The following is a 20,538-nucleotide window of genomic DNA, read 5'->3' as shown; positions in this document are numbered from 1 at the left end:
CAAACAGTGCATGCTTCCTCACCAGTGACCTACCCACACCACCCTCTTCAAAGGGTACAGGAAATTGAGCCCTGGCCTCCCACAGGCTAAAGATATGAAAACCTCTACAATGGGCATGGAATATAGGGTACAATGATTTAGGGCTTCAAGCTGGACTTTAATTCCGATTCCAGAACCAAAAATAGTCAATCTAATAATTAACTCAATTCTTGTAATCAAAGATCTCAGTCACAGGCATCCGAGGCTCTAGTTCCCAAACTGGTCCAAAATGATGCTCCGAAGACTTGCTGATGGGTTTTCAGGAAGGTGGCTGGTCACATAGACTCTAAATTAACGTTTGTAATGTTAGTTTTCCATGTAAGCAACAGCTGTAGTTCTCACAGGGGCTGTCATGAGATTGCCAAGAGGGGAGGCAGCACATGAGGTTCTCTCTCAAATCATGGAGATGACTGCTCCCAGGTGTAAAGTGAGCATAGCTGATCAATATTGTTTAAAAATTCACTAACATCTAGGTACAACTAGAGCTGGAGCTTTACAGTCTGCTTAGCTTTACTGCACCGACAAGGTTTTCTGATAGCAAGTGGGAATCTAATTTAAGAATATGAGCAATGAAGGCAATTTACATGGCCGCAGAATAAAAGCAACACCACCTGAATCACCTCCACGCCACAGTCTTAAATTGGATGTAGTAGAAGATTATGAACAGTTTAGCTGTGAAATCCACCACCACTGATGTCCTTCGAAAGCTGATGTAATGGTATCATGGAAACTGCAACTGTACTCCAACTTCTTTCCTAATTGTGACAGGTACCTGCCAGCCCCTAGAAGCTGAAGCAAAATAGGAACTTGCAGTTAAGGGAGTGAAGCCAGCCTAATTAATGCAAATTGGAACTTTTACTAGGATTATAATTTTATTATGAGATCATTGAGACTTTGCACTTTCAGTGAGAGGACCAAAGTACTTCACAAACATTAGGCCTTGACGCACACATGAATTTTATTCCTTTTTTACAGACAAAAGCTGAGCCAATGCAATTGTTACTTCCCTAAGGACACACTTCAGAATCCAAGTGTTCTGACCCTAGCTATTAGACCACTCTTTCTCTGGTTTTCTGCCAGGATGAAGGAGATGCAAGGTGTGGGGGAAAACCCAGAGGAGAGGTGGCAGAGCTGTTTTTTCCCCCCCAATCTCTCCCCCTCCTTTTCCCTAGAGTTATGTTCTAAATTCCATCTATTAATTTTTCAAAGGGGAAAATCAGACCATTCTTACCTAGCCAGGCACTGATCACAATAGCATCTGAGCGTATTCCCCCTACTAACCTAGGATAATGTTTCAACAAGAGCATGACCCTATCACTAGAAAAGATTGAGTTATTTCAGATCTGACTAATGTCAAAAAACCACCAGCTCAGGCAGGAGTGAATCCTCGTTCCTTTTACTCAGCACAAATCTGTTACAAACTCTGTATGCACTTTAAAGGCGCTTGTCTGTAAAATCCCAGATTTCTCAGGGCACTAGACAAAGCAAGCACTGAGCACCAAGTGACACAGGGTACAATTTAGAATGAAAAGCAAGAGTGAGTGTGTGTCACATTTTGAACGAGTTTTTATCTCTTTTTGAGAAGACAAGCTGAACAGATGGACTGAAATCTTCCTCCAAATGGCAAGAACTTTACAAATCAGCAAACCAGATGGAAGGTCGGTCAAAAATCTTTGAGAGATCGATTAAAGAAAAAAATTTTAAAAAGCAGTGTTTCTCAGAAGGAGGCCTGGATGATATCCTTGAAGAGATGGGCAAACTTATGGGTGAACCTCTGGAATGTTCATTTAAGATTAAGGCATCTGAAGATGCTGAATACCTAAGCAGTTAAAGTCAAAGTCATATGATTTGGAGTTACCACGCTGCAAAGAACAGAAACGTTAAATTGCGGACCACAGAACCTGCCCATCACAGACAGTGGCAAGCACTAAGAGGCTCATATATGGAGTACATGAGATTCTTACATAAGAAGCAGAAGAGTTGAACTTATTTTACATTTAATGCACAAAACTAGCTGAGAGACTGAGGTGAATAGGGCAGAGGGGATTCCCCATTCAGCAGGTAATAAACAGCTCATTAAAGCCACAAAAATTACTATTCTCACTGCTTTTACTACTGCAGGTCTGTAAAGTTATTTTCATTGCAGAAGCTCTGGCAAATGAAGATTAAAATGTTTCTTCTTTGGTTCACTTGTTCCCATCACCTTGTAGGCGTGTGCATCCAGCTTCCCTAAGTCCTAAAAACAATCTGCTTTCTTGTCATATTTTATATTTAACCTAGTGCCAGAAAATTTGGATCTCAGCGTGGGACCCAAGTCTTTGAAAGGCTGTGGATATTTTGCATGAGAGTGGATTCAGGACTGCACTGGGAATTGGGTAATATTCCCATATTAAATTTTAAAATATATCTGTGTGATTGGAAAATGTGCCTTTCCCGTAAAATGTGTCGTGGGAAATGTGTGAGGAGCTTAGTGTACCCATTGTGCAGGTTTTCCTGTGTTCATACAAAAACGAGTAGTATCTGTTTCATGCAATCCCTGATGCAATAATTACCTGGAGCAATACAGCAAAGTTTTTTCCTGACTAGTCAGTTATTTTTTAACGTTTTCTTGAAGGGATGGGAGAAGTTACATTATTTTCCTCTCACTTCGAAGGTGGGAGTATGAGAGGAAATTTTTACTGGTTACCTTCAAACCTTATCCAAATTACACTGATAATTATTGATAAACTGCAGATCCGAATTCATTCAGGAAGGCATTTCTGTGAAACAGAAAGCAGCAAAGTCTGCACATGGTTAAGAACCTCACTATGTTACTCCTGGAAAGCACGGCTACTGTCAGAAAAGTTGCTATGGAATACCCTTCTAGATTAGGCGTGCTTTCAGAGTTTGCCTTTACAGAGTTTGCCTTTCAGTGACAAAAATACGTTTACTTCTGCTATTTCTGCAGAACTAACAGCTGTGCGAGCCCGAGATGTACTGTGATCTAATTCATATAGTCATCCAGTTGCAGTTAAATTTTGTCCTCCGTTATGAGTGGGCATCCCCTAGTGAAGATAGCATAAGTAGAATTTGGCCCAAGACTTCTTGTTACTGGTGATGATGTACAAACCAGAGAACATAAGTCTGTTTCTCAGATACAAGTGGAATTTGGAGGGGTGACAGAAAAAACATTTTACTTGTAAACTGAGCACATTTGATATGGAAAATATTCAGACCTCAGGAGACCATTTTTATAGTCACTTTTCAGAGCAGAGCCATACTTTTACAATATAGATGGGCCTTCTGCCACACCAGGAAGATCCAGTATCTTTTACATGTCCTTTGTGTATTAATGATTTTGACCTTGGGGAGTTTGCAGATGCTAAAACTGTGTTTTAAGAAGAAAACTGTTTTTTTATTGCAAAATATTTAATTCACTGTTAAAATGAAATGAAACAACAAAATAGTAATACAATTTTACTAGGTTATATTTCAATTCATGAAGTATACACACTAGCAACTATCCTACCACCATGTCCACACATCTAATATTGATGATGCTACAGTATTTTTTGGTATTAAACAATAAAAGATAATGTATGCCGTTAACAAAAGAGGCTTAAGCATAGCATGTTATACCCCATAATCGCAGATTACATCAGCTAGCATTAGTACAGTAAACAAGAAAAAGGTAGAAATACAAAATAAACCAAATATCTTTATATACAAACCAGTGCCTCTTATTGTAACCAGCTTATACTCACACTGCACACAAAATTTATCCACTGATGCAATAGATACTTCAGCATAACACAAACCATTATAAATTAAAAAAATTACAAGGTGCAAAACCTCCATTCTACAGCTTTCTGGTGAGAACTTCAGGACAATCCAGAGGAGGCGAAATCCAAGCACGTTTAGCACCTATTAGTGCAACTGCACTGAGCATGGAAAAATGACCTACATAACCTCTGAATGTTTTACCAGGAAAGACAGTTAGGACACACAGCAATAGATGCTCGCTGCTACACTCGCGCAATGATTTTTGCCTCTTAAATATCTCAGTTTATTGTTTCTTTGTCTCATTCATACCTATGTGCAAAACTAAATCCTGGAAGCTCTCTCAGAACTTCACAGAAGACTACAGCCGGGTAAAAAACAAAGAATTAAATGTCAAATATTCACATAATTAGTACACATTAGCAGTCCTGGTGTGAGGATTGAAACGCTGTCAATGCATGTGGCTCAAAATATATGACACAGAAGTAAAACAGAATTTGCCAAGAATTCTGATTATTCTTATCCACCTCTCCGACAAGCCTCCCTACCTCAGCTTGTGAATTCATTTGGCAGCCCATGCTAAAAAACCCAAAGTTGCATAGAATTGATTAGTAACACAGAAAGAAATGGCGAACACAGAGCGATGGATAGGGTATGTATTAAAACAAAATGGGGTTGCTCCAACCAGAACTCTGAAACCATCCCCCTTCATAAAGCAAAGCCTACCACCTCCTTCTCTCCAAATCCTGCCTTTGGGGACTGCTTTCTGGCACTGATGTAGTTCTTGCTAAGAGTCATTTTCTTTGTTAGTGACACTTTCTTTTCAAATAAAATATTAAAAAATATTCTAACTGTAAAAAAATCTATTGTATGTAAACTTAACAATTAGGATTTGGTAAGTTCTCGTACCTAGTCTGTGAAAAGCCTCCAGCCAGACCGCAGAATGGAGTGTTTCTCTGAAGAGCGTCAATCTAGCTACATCACCTGTTAAATATCAGTAGTATGAAGATCCCGTGTCTAGCAATAAAGCCTCTTTTTGTGTTTCCATCCACTTTATCACTGACCTATTGAAATCCTGACATGCTGTGTTTCTAATTTTATGTACATTCTGGTCCTCTCACATGTCACAGATTTAAACATCTGGCCACGGAAGGCAACAAAAGGTATTGTGTTTAAGAAAACTGTGTTTGATGGAGTTTTGCTTTTCAACAAGTCTCTTTCCCTTGGACACCAGTCACTGTTTTTATAGAACTTATCGTTCTGTTGAACCAAGTCTTCTTTGCTGCTTGTACCTCATTCAGCGCCAGGCCCAAATGGTGCTCCAGATCCTGCAAAGAGAAGCGTCAACACCTGTGATCTGCTGTCTAGTACAAAATGGTTTCTATAAGGCTCAGCGGGAACCAGGAATTCTCTAGTCTGTTGGCAACTTTTGCTTCTGCAGAGCTTTTCTATGTATAAAACCATCAGTACAGCATGCAGATCTTTTATCTGAACGCACTTTTTAGTGATTCTTGTGTCATTGCCATGCAGACTCCTCCAGGTTTCTTATTAGTGCATTCACACACTCTAATTCACCGCAGACAATGAATGAGTGAGGAATTCTCCCTCCAGGAACTGGATTTTTCCTTACTAACTTTTTGCAAAAAGTGCTCTGAAATCACTAGATTAAAAATAACCTAAAACCCAATAATTGCCCCAAACATAACTCCTAGCCCTTTGGTTTTAATCAATTCTATGTGCACTCTGTAAAAGAAAAGTTAGTATAAACTCGTATGTCTAGATTTGCTGAGCTAAGAATGAGGGACATGTATTGGAAGAGATTACACGTATTGGTAGGGCCCTACCAAATTCACAGCTATGAAAAACGTGTCACGGACCGTGAAATCTGATTTCCCCCTGTGAAATCTGATTTCCCCCTGTGAAATCTGGTCTTTTGTGTGCTTTTACCCTATCCTATACAGATTTCATGGGGCAGACCAGCATTTCTCAAATTGGGGGTCCTGACCCAAAAGGGAGTTGCAGGGGGGTCACCACTTTAATTTGGGGGGGGGGGGGAGGGTCACGGTATTGCCATCCTTACTTTTGCATTGACTTCAGAGCTGGGTGGCTGGAGAGTGCGGCTGTTGGCCTGGCGCCCAGCTCTGAAGGCAGCCCCCCTCCAGCAGCAGTGCAGAAGTAAGGGTGGCAATACCATACCAGGCCATCCTTACTTCTGCAGTGCTGCTGGCGGTGGCTCTGCCTTCAGAGCTGGGCTCCCAGCCAGCAGCCGCTGCTCTCCAGCTGCCCAACTCTGAAGGCAGTGCTGTTGCACAGAAGTAAGGGTAGCAGTACTGCAACCCCCACACCACACACAATAACCTTCTGACCCCCACCCCCAATTCCTTTTTTGGGTCAGGACCCCTACAATTACAACCCTGTGAAATTTCAGATTTAAATAGCTGAAATCATGAAATTTACAATTTTAAAAATCCTATGACCATGAAATTGAACAAAATGGACCGTGAATTTGGTAGGGCTCTACATATTGGAAATGCATAAACGCAAAGGAGGGAGAGGAATTTTGGTTGGTTCATGGGCAGAAAAATGAGCAAAATAAAATTTAGGCTAAACATCAGGAAGACTTTCCTCACCGTTAAACCATGGAACAGATTCTCAAAGGAAGCAGTGGAAGCCTTCTTGCTTGGTACATTTGAAAACAGACTGGACAAAGAACTGGAGAATACACGGAGGGAAACAATCATCCCCACTGAGCCAGTGCAGGGTCTACAGGAATCTTGTATTTCTGACTGCTAAAAATCCATGATAATCAAGAATGAAGAGCAAGGTAGCTAAAAGTCTAAGCCACATTCTTTGGTAAATGCAGCTTCTATAAAACCACTTCTATTTAGGGTTATATTAATGGGTTTTTTTCCCTCCGTGCTTTAATTTTGATCCCTTCAGATTTAAATCAAATGGCCATTGAACAGCATCCCTGTGGCAACTAAAGCATTCATCGCAATAGTATCTGAAAGCCTTCAGTAGCGTGTTAAGCAACATGACCAACATCTGTCATATGGTATTCGTTCTATCAGCAACTACAGTATTGTACAATAAAGGAAGAATATATGATTCATCACTTGGTCAGAGTTAAAAAGGGAAGCAAGGGGTTTACTTTCCCCACCCAGGCAGTCACATCAGATCAGCCTGAAAGGGCTAAGAAGCAACTGGGCAGATGTCTGGATTTTGTGACAACAGGCAAAAAGGGGCTCATATGATTTTAATTATTTTATCTGCATCAGCTGCGTTTTCCAAACTAAATGTTTTGTTAAATCTTCCACACAGGAAATAGCAGGTTACAGTTTCAGCCAACAGTATCTGCTCTAGTCTCCCCATTTGAAATACATTTTTCTACAAATATAGGGCAGCTCTGCTGAGTAACAAATAACCCCCAAGTATTACCTGTATTTTACACTCTGCTTCGACTAACTGCAGTTTGGTTTGGGCCAGCTCAAGCTCCATTTCTCTCAGCTGGTTTTTCAGACTCTCCTTTTCCTCATCCGTGTCCTCATCAGAAGCCTCCTTGGCAGAGCTGGCGACCTTCACACGTCCTTCTTTATTGAAGAACTCTCGGCAGTGTTCACAGTCATCCACTTTTTGCTAAAATCAAAAACATCTGACTTTGCATTTCTGTTAAGGATGCTGGTAAACGTACCAGAGACATTTCCTGCCCCTGCACTGGAGTAGTAGGACAGGGGTGAGGGGGGTGGGTGGAGAGTCAATGACCCACACACATTTAGGCAACTCCCTTTATTCACCTGTGTGGGTAGACAAAATAGCAGGCAAATAAGAGCTTGTCACCCATACATCCCCATTCCTGCCGTGGTTTGTAAACTACAGATTTACTCATACCATTGCCATGGATGAAGAATGGGCACTACCACACCACAGCTGTATAGATCTTTCTGAGAAAGATGTCAGTGCTAACAGAAAGCACCCAACTCAGGCCAGGTTCACCGAGTGGAGTTTTCTGTGAAGTGTTTTGTAACACACACATTACTTTTAAACAGCTTTCAGAGTAGCAGCCGTGTTAGTCTGTATTCGCAAAAAGAAAAGGAGTATTTGTGGCACCTTAGAGACTAACAAATTTGTTAGTCCATCACTTTTAAAGCAGCAGGAGCACTCTATACTCAACATCCATCCCCATTGGAAAGGTCTCCGTGGTATAACTCCTCCCACCAACATAAAGATCAGGTTCAGGATAAGAAGTAAGATGCAATTGAGCAGGCACTAAGAACCAGGGAATCAGAGATCTACTCCCAGCTCTGCCACTGATGTACTGTGTGATCCTGAACAAATCGCTTAGCCATTCTGTGCCTCAACTTCAGAGGCCCATTCTACAAATGGGGGGACTGACACTTATCTTACCCCTGAAGGAATTCTGCACCAAAAAAAAGTAAAAATCTGTACACAATATTTTAAAATTCTGAAAAATTCTGCAAATTTTGTCAATAAATAAATGTGAAAGTTCCAGCATGGTAGTGGGGTGTACAGGCCACTGGCTGCACGGAGATGGGAGATCACCCAGCAGCTCCCCACACCTCCACCCGGAAACATGGACTCAGTGGAGTCTGACCCTGACACAGCACAAGGGCAAGTCCTGCCCCAGAAAACAGGTGCATCAGGTGTGGGCAGGATCCAGTGTGGAAGGGCTTAATTTGTTTGTGTTGGGGGGGGGGAAAAGGAAGGGGAAGAGAGAGAGAGATCCAGGTGTGGGGTGAAAGGGTTGTGTGGGGGGCAACTTAGTGGGGGGGGTCCAGGTGTGGTCTGGATGCACAGGGGCTCCTTGGGGGGTTTCTGGATGAAGGGGCAAAGGGACTCTGCAGGGGGTCCAGGTGAAGTTGGTTGGGGCTCGGCAGGGAGGTCTGGGTGTGGGGGGGATGTGGCTTGGCAGGAGGGGTCTGGGTATGGGGTGTTCACCAGAGTGTCTGGGTGCTGACGGAGTGGGGCTCAGTGGCGTGGGGGTCCACGTGCAGCTTGTTGGGGCTCAGTGGGTGGGGGTCCAAGTGCAGGGGGCTTATTGGGGTGGTCCAGATGCATGAGGGGTGGGGCTTCGAATGCAGGGGGCTCACTGGGGGGTGGTCTCGGTGCAGGGGTGAAGGGTCTGGATGCAGAGGGCTCAGCAGGGAGGGCCCTGCTCGGTGGGGCGGATGTTTTCGGGGGGTGGGGGGGGTAGTTCTGGGTGTGGGGTGGTGAGGCATGGCAGTAGGGTCTGGATGCATGGGGGTTGGGTACATAGGTAAGCAATGACCCCTTCCCCCGTGGTTGAGGTGCGATGGGGGCAGGAGGGGGAGGGAGTAGGGGTGGAGCTTCCTGCAGCTGGGGGAGGTTTCCGGGGGTGGGTCTGGCCCTGGCTACTCCATGCAGGGGAAGTGCACTACTCCTCCCCGACCCCCAGCCCAGCTGGGACTAGCAGCTGAGCCCAGCACAGGGTAGGAGCCCCCAGCTAGGGCGTCCCCAGCCCTAGATGTGGGGGGCTCAGCACAGTCCAGGCTCGGTGGGTTCCTGGATGCAAGGGGGTGAGGCTCGGTGGGGGTCCAGATGCATGGGGGTGGGTTTGACTGGGCCCCAGCTAGGGCATCCCTAGCACCACCCTCTCCCGCAGTGATTTACCTCTTTGCCGGCTGCTCCAGGCACCTGAAACAATGCACCTCTGCTGCTGGGGAGGGGCATGTGACTGCTCTTGCAGCTTCCCTTTGCTTCCCTGTCAGAAAGTCATTTTTCTGCAGGGAAGCAAAGAAATCTGCGGGGAGCAGAAATTCTGAGCCTGTGCAGTGACACAGAATTCCCCCAGGAGTATTATCTACATAACAGGAATTTATGAAGCTTAAAAATGTCCAAAGTGCTTTGAGATCCTCAGCTGAAAGCATTATGGAAATCCAAAGTATTGTTCACATTACAGTAGCAGGTAATATGCAGGGTCCAGGGCTAAATAGATATTTCAAGAGATTTCACAAAGAGCTGTGAATCTGAGAGAAAAATGATTGCACCTTCTGATCTGTGCTGAAATGCAATCAGCTTTATCAAGGGGAAAAATTCTCTGTGGAAACTCCCTATGGATTAGATTTGACAGACACAAGGCAAACAAAACACTAAAACTAACGAGCAAGACACACACTGACCAAACACACACTGAATAGTCGGATGACCACAGGACCATTGGCTGCACAGGGTGACGGTACTAAGCACAGAGTTCAAGGGACAGTTTGTTGTTGGTAAAACTCTTCTTGGCATAATTATTTCTGCATTCCCTGAATGTTATATTATGGTCAAAGCAGGCTGGTGGTGCCTTCTCCTGCTACAGCAAGAAATCCCTCATGACAACTAACATCAGGTATTGAACAGTAACAGCATGTTACAGGATGGTATGGTAGGGGGAGCTGGAAACTAATTGCCCCAAAGAATGCTGTAGGTGCCATTTATTTAATCGGTACTTGTGCCAACAGTGAAATGTGGAAGGTACTCAGTGCAACACATCACTCTAGCTAATTCCTTAAAGAATTTTTAAAAAGATCATAAATGCACTGATTCATTAGGCCGATAATGTTTAAACAGTGAAGATCCTGGTAACATGCATCTCCTTACCCGTATTTTCTCAATTTCAGCTTTATTTGCTGTTTGTTGCTTCTCCAGTCGCTCGCTCAGCTGGGAGCAAATCTAACAAAGCAAAATTCTGTTACCACGCAGCAGGTTCCTTAATAAATATTAAAACCACACTCCTGTGCTACAGCAGCATTGAAGTGGAGATTTTAAGGGCCCCAGAAGAGTCAGGAAATTCAGAGTCAAGGTTTCTAAAACAACGTGGACCCTGCTGCGGGCACATAGGCATTACAGCAGGGTTTTTCACTGCAGTCACACAACATACATGCAGTAATGCGTGGAGTTACATATGTGCCTCTAAAGCTGTAGCCAAAGGTGCTCTTTAAGCAAGTAAGTTCATAGTTCAGCCTCCCTGGGGGGAGTCAAGACAAACTGAGAGGAAGCACAGTTCCTTCCATTGCCTTGAGAATCAAGTCAACAACCATGACAGTGGGTGTGGCTAGCGAGGTTTGTTTGATGCAGCCTAAGGATATCTTGAGGCTAAATTCCTAGTAAATTGAGCTATGGATTGGATACCATGCACTGCAGGATTGTGAATCCAAACCTAACATTCTGAAACAGTATCATAAGGCTGAATCAAGCTAAAGGGCTTCTTTATCATCACCATTTGGTGGGAGAAGGGAAGATGGGGGAGAAAAATTTTGGAGTGAAGTGAACAGCCAAGCCTTCAGATTGCAAGACCATAGCCCGTTCAAATAACTTTATACCCTTCATAATGGATACGATGGGTAATTGGCACCTTATAAAGATTTAAGTCAGAAATAAATAGAACATCGTGATCTCAGCCAAAAAAGCATAAAAACCACCACAGTTAATCCACTTAAATACCTCAGAAGTCCCAGAAAATGCATGGCAAATATTGTACTTTATATGGGGATGTCTGGAAAATAAATCCTAAATCCCAGAGAATTCCCTGGCATGTGAGAGCAGTCTGTCCAATCCCTATCCAAGCTGCACTTACCTGCTTATAGTCACCAATAATAGAGCTGTTCTTTTTAATCTCTGACTCTGCCTTGTCTAATTCCCTACGACACATTTCCTTCAGCTGCAGTAAAATAAAGAGAAAGGTTACATATTTACAATACCTTAAAAAATAATCTGACAGCATCTGCAGAAGACAACCCACCTTCACTCCTCTAACTCATAACCCTTCAGAGATGACCAGCCTTTCTACCTCTGAGGAGCAATGGGCTAGTCCAGCCCCACTGCAATCTAGGGTGTAGCTATGAAGCTAGTTTGAGACACTGATGGGCAGGCCTATCAGGAAAATTGGGTTGGTTTGTGGCAGGATATGTACGAGGAATTCACTGGGGTAAATGGTGACAGTTTGAACCCTATGTTGCTTCCATCTGTAGTAACACTGTCTGCATGCATCCATGCTTCCAAGTTAGTTAAATATTAAATTACAGTAAGCAACAGCTTTCAAAGGGACCCTGAACTCTGTTTCTCTATGCTTTTTACACTGCACGAGAGGCACAAGGATAACTTGGAACGATAAACCCTTCCTATACAGATCTCGTTTTCTTAATTTCCATGCTGTACAGAAACGTGAAAGCAACAGAAACGCCCATAACCTGAGCAGACTCCTCTTCTAGTCGCCTTTTTTCTTCTTCTGCATCAATTAACTTCTGTTTGGTCATTAGCAATTCCTTATTCAGCGCATCCGCCTTTTCCTCTGCCTGAAACACACACCATAGAGCAGAACATCAAGCACAGGATTTCCCATCACTAAAGAACTGTATGTGCCATTGTGCCTATACTTCTTGGCATCCAATGGCACACCAGACCCACGGGACTCTCCCAAGGCAGCAGCCTCATTCTACACTCTTCGTTTTCATTACAAGTACCATCAAAGGAGAAAAAGGGACCATTTTTGATATCAGATCATCACAAGAACAAATTTATTATCTGTCATTTTTGGTGCTTCGTACAGCTTCGATATGAAAAAAGAGTTCCCCTGGAAACTGCATGCCTGCTGCATAATTATCCTTATTCCCATCAAGCAGACCTCAGTAGCACTCCCCACCCTGACCACTCTCACAGGAGACCCTGATCCCCACTTCTCAACCATCATTTAACAGAAGAAACACCGCAAAACCAAGACCTTATTACAAAGACTCTGTGACTGTTCCTAGTATATTTTGAGAGTCTGTGTAAACTATGCAGGTGAAAATTAAAACGAAATTACCTTTGCTAAAATACATGAGCAAAATACATTGGGAGACCTTTTATTTGCATCTATTCACTTGATAACCAACAAAACTCAGTAAACCACAACTGGTCTCCTAATGTGAGTGAATGGACAAGTCCTATAGTCTTATTCTTATGAAGGTGGAAATAGCACCTGACAGATGCTTAATTGCATCAGTATAAAGGCAAAAATTAATCATTTTGGGGGGGTGGGAGAGTGAGAAGGAGAAAGTCCTTAATGATTTAGCTTTCTGGGCCATATAACATGTGTTCTTTCATGTCCTACGTACTGCCAGGCACACTGCACATGCTTCACAAATAGCTAATAGTGGTTAGTGTAGAAGACTGGGAGTCAGTGTGGCGTCTCTGTTCTGCATAGATAACCCTCCCTCCAAAAGCTCTTCTTTAATTTCAGTGACCAGCCTCAGCAAAGTCAGCATCTGAATGATTGCTCCCAGGAAGAAATCCAATTAGAGAAATAATTACTCCCTTTTCACTTGGGCCTGGGACCAGAATAGTAAACTAAAGGACAATGGAAGACATAGAACAGATAACTATTTGAAAGAAGATTTATAATAAAATACTTTAACAATCCAAATCTCATGTTCACTTTGCAAATGTCCAAGCTGTGGTGGGAATACATGCATTGAGAAAGCCCCAGGAGAGCTTCACCAAATCAAAATAGACATGACACCTGCCCATGAAGGCAGTTACTCCCCTCATTTCTTAAGCCACCCAGAAGAGTTTGTATTAAAAACAGCATCTAACACAAGCAAATGAGAACAGTCCAATGAAAATCCTCTCTACTAAGTACTCAATACTCAGGCAGAAAATCATAGAATATGAAGGTTGGAAGGGACCTCAGGAGGTCATCTAGTCCAACCCTCTGCTCCAAGCAGGACCAATCCCCAATTTTTGCCCAAGATCCCTAAATGGCCCCCTCAAGGATTGAACTCACAACCCTGGGTTTAGCAGGCCAATACTCAAACCACTGAGCTATCCCTTCCCCCAGTGTGAACGTTGAACAGAAGATTGAAATGATCTTCGAGTATAGTACTCCTTGCTCCCATGAAGAAGGTACTGAGTTCCCTTCTATCTGAGCCCAAGGGACCAGTGCGGTACTATGCCAAACCACTTCACCATAGCTGTACATTAACTCATCTTTCTGATCAGGTAAGACAGAACATATTTCTTCACTTTCCTTCCGAGATCTACTATGATGATGAGTCTGACCTTGATAAATACATTTTGGGGATGTAAAAATACGAAGGATAAATTAAACTGGAAAAGACCAGAACTGACAACAGCCTTGAAAAGCTCCTTAGGTTGATTTAAAAAAAATCACATAAGATAAATCACTCAATACCATTCTTGCAAAGGTATGCGTCTTTTCCAGCGTTGCTGTTTAAATACAATAACTCAGGCCTCAGACAGATTTACTGATATATATATATATATATATATATATGATCAATAACTCAAAAGGGTTAAAGACTTCAGAAAGCAACTGTCTCAATCCCTTTCAAAGAAAGAAAATCACAAAATGAATTTTAGTCCACTAAAGTTTTGATGATCCTTAAAAATAGGGGCACAATCCTAAGAGACTGACTTGTCGATATCCACTGGCTCCTAATTGTTTTGAAGTTGAAGAAAACTGGACATCTGACTCCAATAAAAGAAGACTGAAGCTTAATTTCTGGGCTAGTATACAGGAAATGAAGGAAGCTGCTTAATTTCCACTCTTTGCTTTGATCTATCTAGGCTAAGAGATTGCAAATGTGCCTTTAAGGTATCAGAAAAGGTGTATTACACAATGTCTTTTAGTACTTTTCTTCCAGGTCAGCTGACTAGTTGAAATGGAACATGATCTCAGGGCCCAATTAGAAGAATTAATCCTGAGTTTAAAAAAATCCAGGGTCCTAGAGTTTAGGATCAAATCATGTAAGTCCCCTCAAGGGCAATTCTGTCAACTTCATTTAGCCATTTTTGGAGGATGGACAGATTATAACAAAATCCAGTGGGCTACCTCAGAGGTTTGGCTTAATTCTGCTTTGTATAATCAAGTCAACATTAGAGCACAGCTAAGTCTCATATGGGTTCAAGTGGTCACAAGGGAGTTACTAGTGAATATCAAATGCAACAAAAGATGATCCCTTCAGTGCATTTTATGTTGGGGCCCATCCTTTGAACACAACTGCTCAGCTGTCCTCATACTCCTCTATTATGTCTTTGCTGAAATGGAAAAGGGAGTGTAACAAGGTTAACATACTGGTATTTTGTGAAGTCCCTGCCCAGAACAAAAGGGTAATGGAATTTATTACTCATATTTATAGCAGGTTTTCATAACACTAGAAAACATTCATCCACTGGTATAAATTCTCACTGTGAAACAGTAAGAACTTCTAATATTTTTCCTGAAGAAACTTTCCCAGTAAAGAGTGGGAATCCTTACTTCACTTAGGTTGCTAAGCTGAAACACTTTAAAGTCGGTCAAATCCTGGTTTATACAAATTCCAAAAGCCAGCTTCCGCTGGGATTCACAAACGCATGTATCTTCATACAGAATGAGAATGGTATGACACAAGCACTCTCTCTCTTTCCCACATATTTCCAGGTGGATTGATAATATCTACGTCAGTTCAGAGGCAGCAGCAGAAATGCCAGGTCATTTTGCCCTACCATGTGTGCTGTCTAAGGCAATGTTTCAGTCCTTCTGTGTTTCTGGAAAAGTATATCCTCGCAAAACATCCCCAATGTGATTATCTAAATATGACATGAAGGGAAGAGACAGCAAAGAAAAATTCAAGTAACACAACTGGAATCGAAGCACCTGTGCAAAATGAACATGGAACAAGAAGACAACTGAGTTTTATAAGAATCTTTGAAGATGTTAATTTTTAGCATCAAGGGTATTCTCTCATCTTAACACACACGTAAATACTTGATCAGTACAAGAATGTACCCTCCAGTGGATTTGCCTTTAGAAAACTACTGATATGGGAAATGACCTATGTGACTGCAAATACACTGGGGGGCGGGGGGAAGGGAAGAGTCATAATAAATTCAATCCACATTGGCAGACTTCAGCAAGCCAAAACACACAGGATGAAATTTTGAAAAGCATCTAAGAGACTTAAGAGTCTAAGTCCCATTGAAAGTCAAAGGGACTTAGGGGTTCTTAAGTGCTTTGCTGACAGTGAAACGATATACACAGACTAAACGACTGCCAGGAAGTCAGAATACAGAAGCCACCATAATTTCACGAAGGGTTAGAAAATGGGCTTTCTAGACTCCAGCTACATACTGTCTCTTATCCAACATAGTGGCAAAAACAATAAAGAGCGAGAAGCACCTGCATCCTGCAAGACCAAGATGGATTTTACAGTCTATACATATAGCAATTGCTCAGCCACATCTGTGGCAAACACAGACGCCATCTTGCACCAGTTACACTACACAACATGAGGGGAAGAACAACACTGCCGATTTACACGCGAGGGGATATCTAGGAAGTCAGAATGCAACTTTCCAAGTAGGAATTTGGCTCCATGAAGGAGCCAATACCTCTTCTCTTCCTCAAATGACCTTAGGCTCTTTTCATGACCATGGGTGTCAGAGCCTCAGTTTTAGGTATCCTTCAGATGGGACCTTCAGCAGCATAGTGCAGCCTAGTGCCATGCTGGGATAATCATCTAGTACTGACTTGGAAAGAAGAATCGCGCTTACATCAACACCACCACTTGTTGAATGTCCTTTAAAGGTCTCCAATTCAATAAATGGCCAAACCTGCCCCTGCTTAACTCGTGAGACCTGACAGGATCCTGGCCACGGTAGTAGGCTTTCCGTTATAAACGTATAAGCAATCCATAGGCCTGAAGGCAAAAGATAAATGGAAAAAATCCCAAGGTAAAGAAATAATGAGAGACTTATCAGTCTCATACGTGGAAAATGCAGGTTTACAAAGTAATTGTAAGAGCATGATCCATCTACGGACACCCGCAATGAGACATTAAGAATTAAATGAGAGGAGTAAATAGAAATGAAGTTTTGCATTACTGCACCCAAGAGCAGAGGGAAATGTTTTGCCTTACATTATCTAAATCCTTTCGCAGTGCAATCTTGCTGGTGACCAGTTCGTGTGCAAGATCATCATTTTCTTGTTCAAGCCTCATATTTGCTTCTTGCAGTCGCCGGTTCTCTCGCTATTGGAAACAAAAAACCTGAGTTTAAAAAAAGCTCTCTCAAGGAGTTTGTGTACCAGAAACCATTCTGAGTGCCTCTCAGCTCACAAAAAGAAAAGGAGGACCTGTGGCACCTTAGAGACTAACAATTTTATTTGAGCATAAGCTTCATCGATGAAGTGAGCTGTAGCTCATGAAAGCTTATGCTCAAATAAATTTGTTAGTCTCTAAGGTGCCACAGGTCCTCCTTTTCTTTTTGCGGATACAGACTAACACGGCTGCTACTCTAAAACCTATCATCTCAGCTCACACATTCACACTATAAGACCAGCCTGGAAATCCATTTCTGGCTGCATGTATTTTAGTGACAACAAATAGCTAACCATATGATGAATATAAAATAGTTAAGCAAAAAATGACTTTTGAGAAGCAGCTATTTATTAGCAACTCTGCTTAGCCGTTGCTGGGAAGCTAACTGAGCCGTAGAAAAGCTTCGGGCAGCAGAGAGGTGGGTGTGAGAGTCCACTGCCAATATTCCCACACACATTCCCCTCAAAGGCTTGGGATAAACGTTGTGTGCTGTGAAAGGAGGGGTGAGGGGGGTGCTGCAGAGAACAGGGTGGGGGGGAGTATGTGGAGACTGCTCAGCTGTTTTCTCGCTTAAACAAAATTGCTCTGTCACAACCATAATCGAGGAGGGAGGCTATAGCTCCTGGCAAACACATGGATAGAAACTTCACTTGAAATGTTTATACCCTGAAAAATAGACTCAGTATTTCACAGCATACGACATGTGTCACAGGGGGAGGAGAGTGAAGACTTTATGGCGGTGAGCCGGCTTATACCCACCAGAATTGATTGTTTGTTTAAATATCTGGCACATGGTGCCATCAGCACATTACACAAATGGACTCTTCTGAGGCAGTTTTATGAACCCAAGTGCAAAAGTATATATCTGCACTATCCTGCCCTTCAATTTAATGGAAACATTTTATGAAGGGGTTTGCCCCGGAAGTCCCTGCTGATCAACACAAATAGGCATTTCTTTCATGTTCATTTGGCAGAATTAACCTGTCCTATCAAAATCTCTGCATGCTGGCAAATAAAGAGAAACAACTGAAAGAAACAGAATTTGGAGCAGGACTTTCCAGAGAGACCTCAAACTGACCTAGGTGTGCAGTGTGTTACCTCAAATCTTTCTATAGGATCCTCCTGTTGTGCTTGTTGCTCTCTCATGGTATGATATTCCTTTTCATATTTCTTCAACTTCTTCTGACCAATCTAAATTAAACAAAACATGTTAGTTCCTGGCCAGTTCCATTCTTCTCTCATGGAAAAGAATACACATTTCACAAAGTGTCAGTGGTGCAAACCTCAGACAACACCTGTCTGCTACAAAATATGATTAAAATGTTTCCCATCTATTCTGACAGTGAAGTAATTAGAACTGGCCAAAGAATTTTGACTTATTCAATGTAATCAAATAAATATTCTCTCTCTTCCTGCCTTCTTTAGAGCACAGGTGTTTATTTGATGAGGTTGAGGTTTTAAGGCTGCCTCTTCAGCGGTAATTTTTAACATCATGCATACACATTTTCTTTGCTTTTTATGAAACTGCTAAAACAGGAATGGCCTGAGCAAGGTTCATCACACCGCTCTGCTAGCTCATACCTGACTTAAAAAATCTCCAATCCCAGGGCTGCCTGTGCATCTCAGTCAAGCCACAACAGACTACATCAGCACCAAAGGGAGAGAAGGACAGAGAAAAATGATGGTCTGGTAACAAGCAGGTAAGGCACCATTCTGGAACTCAGGAGATCTTAGTTCTCCCCCCAGCTCTGTCAGACATTCCCTCCCTTTGTGACCTTGAGCAAACGAGAATCACTGCCCCGGTATTCCCAACTGTAAAATGGAGGTCAGAATCCTCCTCTTCCTCACAGAGGTGTTGATAAATTCATTAATGCATACGTGGTGCTCAGACACTACAATTACATAAGACACAGAAAAATCTTTAAACAAAACCCACCCCACCAGAGCCTCTCCTTGTGTTGAGACCGAGAGACATGCCAAGTACTGTAGTGGCTTAGCAATACAGCCTGTGCTGAGACCACCAGGCTCACTTCACTTGTGGCCTAGCACTGATTTACAATGGGTCTCCAATGATCAAAGGCTGCTGGACCTTACTATTATCTCAGTAAGCTAGCTAAATGATAAACGGGGATGGCTAACTTTTGTTAAAAGTACTTGTTTGACAAGATTTTAATGTTTAATAAACAAATATTTTGCAAAAGAATAAGACAAACGTATGAAAATCGGTTTATGGTTATCTCCTACTTTATCATTAACAGTCTTACCCAAGATGAACAAACTGCAGAAAACTGAGACCTAGGCTCCCTCTAGTGAGATTCATATAGAAATGTTTTAACTAGATTTCGACTGTAATTTTTCAACTTCCTTAGCTGGCATCTCTGAATAGTACAATTACAGTTATTAGAGTTAATCAGGAAAAATACAGAGTAAACAGCTTAATAAACACTTACAAGGGATCTTTAGGAACTAACTTCATTCTCAGGAAAGGGTTAAAATCTTAACAAGTAGTTTGTTTCACTGTATTAGGACTTATTGAAACATGTCCTGGCTTTTACATGCTGAATCTCACATTAGTGAGAATGTTAAACATTGAGGAGGGAGGCAGCCAGCAACACGAAAAGGAAGGAAATAAGCACACACCCCAATGTATTCAACTCACCACACTTCTGAGTGTATCAGAACCAATCTTCGCTCTAGATATGAGTTACTGGGTGATCACAAGGATCTTTTTGTGATGATCACCAATATATTTCATAACAGCCCCAGTGGGAACAGCGCGAGGGGAACGGCAACAGAAATCTTGGAATTTGCATTGTGAGACACAGAGGAGGCAGGAATCCCAAATTCTAGTTTTTCTGGGGCAGGGAAGGTAGCAGTGGCTCTTTTTACATTTCACTGTAAGTGAAAATGAAGTGTGACCTTAAGAATCTAGCATTACTTCACGCTCATCATTTGCTGACCTCCTTTTCAGCAGAATGCTGTTGTAATCACAATGCCTCAGCCAGGCTACATCCTATAAATGATTCAGCTTGACATCAGGGCCTTTTCTGTTCAAAAGCATTTTCAGGTAAAAAGCAAGAGATTTTTTTTGACTTATATTTTATAATGGGCTTATATTTTGGGCTTATATTTTAAGTCAAACCAATTACATGCAGCATTCCAATTAAAAAAAGAAAAGAAAAGTGTGTGTGTGGGTGAGAGCTGCAAGCATTGGGCTTTTGCTCAGAGCCCAGTGTTGCGACCTGCATTCTCTCCAGCAGCCTTCCATATTCTGTTAACCCTTTCAATGCAGATTGCATCTGGGAAGACTATACAATACATTATCTATGCTGTGCCATTAGTTCATGGTGCACTGGAAACAACAGGAGCCTAGGCAGCAGTGGGAAGGGGAAAACGAACGAAGTTCTTGCTGTGAAAAGTGAAAGGTAAAATGTGCGAATGCACTCTTGGCAATGCAAGTGGTGCACACGATATTAGCCAGACGCATATTTAATGTCAATGCTGTCTGCAATCAGCAAGACTGGGTCGTCTTCATCCTGCTTATTCCCTTTTCTTACACAGGTTTTGGATCAGAACTGAGTACAAACCCGTTAACTGCCATTTTGAGGTCTATGTAGAGACCCTGAAGTGGAGTGGGCAAATG

At 42.3% G+C, this 20,538-nt stretch overlaps 1 protein-coding gene across 1 annotated transcript in view; it reads right to left on the bottom strand.

Moving 5' to 3' along the window:
- Window positions 1-3,528: 3,528 nt before the first annotated feature.
- The window catches only part of RABGAP1 (RAB GTPase activating protein 1), a 124,148-nt gene continuing 107,138 nt past the window's right edge, over window positions 3,529-20,538 (bottom strand). The window contains exons 20-26 of the mRNA XM_074974178.1: window positions 17,994-18,086; window positions 16,716-16,826; window positions 12,009-12,113; window positions 11,396-11,479; window positions 10,420-10,491; window positions 7,237-7,434; window positions 3,529-5,126 (exon numbers count right to left, since the gene is read on the bottom strand). Of these exons, the coding sequence (XP_074830279.1) occupies window positions 5,004-5,126; window positions 7,237-7,434; window positions 10,420-10,491; window positions 11,396-11,479; window positions 12,009-12,113; window positions 16,716-16,826; window positions 17,994-18,086 (786 nt within the window). The 3' untranslated portion in view covers window positions 3,529-5,003. The remainder of the gene's footprint in view (window positions 5,127-7,236; window positions 7,435-10,419; window positions 10,492-11,395; window positions 11,480-12,008; window positions 12,114-16,715; window positions 16,827-17,993; window positions 18,087-20,538) is intronic.

Source organism: Natator depressus, chromosome 16, assembly GCF_965152275.1.
Source record: "Natator depressus isolate rNatDep1 chromosome 16, rNatDep2.hap1, whole genome shotgun sequence".
NCBI classification, from domain to species: Eukaryota; Metazoa; Chordata; order Testudines; family Cheloniidae; genus Natator; species Natator depressus.
The sequence above is the reverse complement of the archived record's forward strand: the minus strand, read 5'-3'. Positions and strand labels throughout refer to the sequence as shown.